At 46.4% G+C, this 3,926-nt stretch overlaps 1 protein-coding gene across 1 annotated transcript; it reads left to right on the top strand.

The window, feature by feature from the left end:
* The first annotated feature begins 297 nt into the window (after positions 1 to 297).
* On the top strand, positions 298 to 2,400 carry TfIIFalpha (transcription factor IIFalpha). Its single transcript, XM_065227233.1, has 3 exons — positions 298 to 447; positions 514 to 2,006; positions 2,075 to 2,400. The coding sequence occupies exons 1-3, from the start codon at positions 433 to 435 to the stop codon at positions 2,283 to 2,285; spliced, it is 1,719 nt and encodes a 572-aa protein (XP_065083305.1). The 5' UTR covers positions 298 to 432; the 3' UTR covers positions 2,286 to 2,400.
* The last annotated feature ends 1,526 nt before the right edge of the window (positions 2,401 to 3,926 follow it).

The raw sequence follows: 3,926 nt of genomic DNA, 5'->3' as shown, positions 1-3,926 counted from the left end.
GCTTAGGATTTTGCATTGGAAATGATCATCACCTTACCGAGTTCAAAAATGCTGTAAACTAGTGTTATTTCCGAGGTTATTTCATCACCTTACAAGCTTGGTAGAAACCCCTCGGAAATCCACTTTGTTTTTTTTTCGATGTTTTCTGTCGGCACGGTCGGTACAAAACGGCTGATGCTTTTTCGACGTTTCCCACTGTCATCGTCATTCCATTTTCACCTCTTTATCCGTCACTGCTGTTCTGTTCTGTCTGGGTCTGCAGCTTGCGAGTAGACGAACGGAATGCAACGCAGCAACGAGTTTCAGGACGGTGACTCTGTTGCCTCCATTGCTAGAGAAAATTGATTTTCTTCCTGTTTTAGTCTGTTAATTTACCGTTCGAGCATAGAAAGACCAACAGTGGAAAGTGAAAAACAGTAACGAAAATTTGAAATGAATGGACCATTGGTAAGTAGAGCTCTGCGTTCGTTAAGATTAGAAAGTATTTCTCAATGGATGACATCCCACTTGTAGGGCCATCCTTCCGGAAGTGGAGCTGCCGGTGGTAGTTTCTCCGGACCGCCGGCGTCGGTGCAGGAATTCACGATCCGGGCTCCGAAAAATCTCAAGAAGAAGTATCACGTCATGCGCTACAATGCAACGCTGAACGTGGACTTCACGCAGTGGCGTACGGTCAAGATGGAACGGGAGAACAATCTGAAGGAATTCAAGGGAATGGACGAAGATATGCCCAAGTTTGGTGCGGGATCGGAATTTAATCGTGATTTGCGGGAGGAGGCTCGCCGAAAGCGGTACGGAATAATTGCGAAGAAGTACAGACCGGATGCACAGCCCTGGATTCTGAAGGCCGGGGGCAAGAAAGACGGCAAAAAGTTCCGGGGGATCCGGGAAGGAGGCGTTGGAGAGAATGCATCATTCTACGTGTTTACCCACGCTCCGGATGGTGCAATCGAGGCGTATCCGCTGAATGAGTGGTATAACTTTCAGCCGATTCAACGGTACAAGGCACTGTCGGCGGAGGAGGCCGAGTTGGAGTTTGGCCGGAGGAAGAGGACGATCAATTACTTTTCGTTGATGTTGAAGAAACGTATGAAGAAGGACGACGATATTCCGGAGGAACTGGAGGAGACTAAGGGGAAGAAGGGTGGTGGGGGAAAGGCAAAGGACTTGAAGATCAGCGATATGGATGAGTGGATCGATTCGGAAGACATGAGTTCCGACGATGATGAGGATGCAGAAGGGAAGCCTAAAGAGAAAGATAGCGACGATGAAGCTGATAAGAAGGCAAAGAACAAAAAGGCGTTGGCCGATATAAAGAAGAAGAAACGGGACGTTGATGAGGAAGCATTCGAGGAATCGGACGATGGAGATGAGGAAGGTCGGGAGTTGGATTACATTTCGGATTCGTCGGACAGCGAGTCGGAACCGGAGGCGAAGGCAAACAAGGAGCTGCAGTCGGTAGCGGAGGAAGATGCTCTGCGTAAATTGTTGACTTCGGACGAAGATTCCGAGGATGAAGAGAAGAAATCGGACGAGGATGAAAACAAGAAAGATGAAGAGAAGAATGGTAAAGCAAAGGACAAGGAGAAGGAAACGAAGGAAAAGGATACCAAGGATCAGTCGAAGAAAAAGAAGAAGGACAAAAAGAAGAAGAAGAAGCCGGAGAACGATAAGAAGGATTCATCGAGCGGTTCCAGCTCGGACACTTCCGACTCTGATGGGGACAATAGTAATTCCAAGCAGAAGAAGAAGAAGCACAAGAAGGAGAAGGAAGGTGCGGCGTCGAATCTGTCCAGCGCGAACAATTCCCGATCGGCTTCACCGAGCATGTCCCAGCTGGAGAGTAACAAGCGAAAGCTGGCCGGTTCCAACATGCCAATGACTGATTTCAATGGATCGGACAACAGCAACAGTCCGATGTCGACGCCGGCCAAGAAGGCCAAGATGGATTCGGGATTGTCACTACCACCGACCTTCACCGGGCTCGTCAGTTCCAACAGCAAAGAGTGAGTTTGTGATAGGCTTATTTCTAAAATGTACGGATTCTTTAACAATTGTCTTGATAATTTTGCAGTGACTACGGCATTACGGAGGAGGCCGTTCGGCGCTATCTTATGCGTAAGCCGATGACAACAACCGAATTGCTGACCAAGTTCAAGAACAAGAAAACGGGTGTCTCGAGCGAGAAGCTGGTGGAAACGATGACCGCCATACTGAAGAAGATCAACCCGGTCAAGCAGACGATCCAAGGGAAGATGTATCTCAGCATCAAGGTTCCCAAGTGAGGAGGAGAAAGGTGCTTCCATGGGGGCAGACGAGGTAAGTTTGCTTCGGGTTTTTAAAAAAGTATATCGTATTCTAGCGTAATTTATTACTCATAGTTCCATAATCAAACAATTGAATACAGACGCCAAGTCTAATTTTGCAACAAGTGTTTAATCATATTCGAAATCCTTTATCAAACAATTATTTAAATAGAATCATGTACTTAAATCTAAAATTTGAAAACATCCTCCCCTAACAAGTCAGTTTCGTGTATGGCACCTTTTTCACTGGTTTTAAATGCAGCACTCTGGAAACGAGTCTGGTCACGCGCCTCCTCATGGTCCCCGTCTTGCGATTGCGATGCGAGCTACTTGTACTCATCCTTCTCGTGTGACGCTTCCGCAGCGATCTTCGTCCGGTTAGATACGGTGACGTCCTCGGCGTCAGTGGTCGTTTGTCGCTGCTGCCGCCACCCGTCGATGGGGTGATACTTCTGTCCAGATTGCTTCCTTTCACCGAGGGAAGCTCAGTGGGTTCCGAAATGGGTTTCCTCACTGATGGCGAACGTTTCACTACCGGTTGATGCTTCTTGAACCGGATCGGTTTCCGTAGACGCGATGATCGTTCGAAGAATGTACTGTGCTGCTCCATATTGATTGCCGCTGGGATATCACTAAACTGATGGCAATGACCTGCTGGGTAGACTTTTAAGTAGCAATCATCCCCTCTCCATGCACACTATCAAAGCGGTCGAGGATGCTGGGTAGTGTTTGATCATTCGCTACCTGGCGAAACATCGGAGGATAAGGTGACGTGGAATTCTACCAGTAGCTCTACCTCGAAGGAGGTCAAGTTTAGTGGATAGGTACATTTGGGAATAAGTATTAGTGTAAAGGGAGAACGTGACAAAATAAGTTTGGCGACAGGAGAGATTAACGTTTATAATCCTGTTATTAAGTATGTCTGACTGGGAGATTTCCATGTCCTTTTTCACATGACTTATCAACTGGTGACACATAATTTAATCGGTATTAACTTTCAATATAAGATAAGTGCGAAAGCTCTACCAAAAGTGTGTTCAACATTAAATTGAATGGCTGCGACGTCATCACCATAGGGGAGCATGCATTAAGTACGTCACTCGAAATGGATGTGGTATAACATTTTGCGGTAAACCATTTCACGATCGACTGACAGCCGGCGCCGGTGGTGTAGTGGTAAGCGTGACTGCTTTCTAACACCCCGATGGGTCTGGGTTCAATCCCAGCCGAGGTCGGTGGGATTTTTCTGAGGCATAAAAATCTCTGGTCACGTCTTCCTTCGGAAGGGAAGTAAAGCCGTTGGTCCCGGCCCATGTGTGTTGAATGGGTGCGATATCCTACGCAGGTGTGGAAGCTGCCTTCCTTGCACATTCGATTGCCGTCATTGGATGGCAATCGATGTCCGTCGGTGATTGGCACTAGATTGCAAAACAGAGACCGACGTTAAAAAAAAAAAAAAAAAAAAATTCACGATCGACTGGTCTAGCCAATTTGAAGCTAAAGAGATAATACAAATAATTATCACATATGTTGAGTTACTAGATAACAAAACAAATACAATTTTAGTGGATGAAATATATTTATAATCATCGTTTTTTTTTATTGTTTGCCGTCTAAGGT

This window comes from Ochlerotatus camptorhynchus, unplaced genomic scaffold (assembly GCF_037179485.1).
Source record: "Ochlerotatus camptorhynchus isolate MF236.1 unplaced genomic scaffold, CSIRO-AGI_Acam_v1.1 ptg000267l, whole genome shotgun sequence".
Classification (NCBI taxonomy): domain Eukaryota; kingdom Metazoa; phylum Arthropoda; class Insecta; order Diptera; family Culicidae; genus Ochlerotatus; species Ochlerotatus camptorhynchus.
The sequence above is the reverse complement of the archived record's forward strand: the minus strand, read 5'-3'. Positions and strand labels throughout refer to the sequence as shown.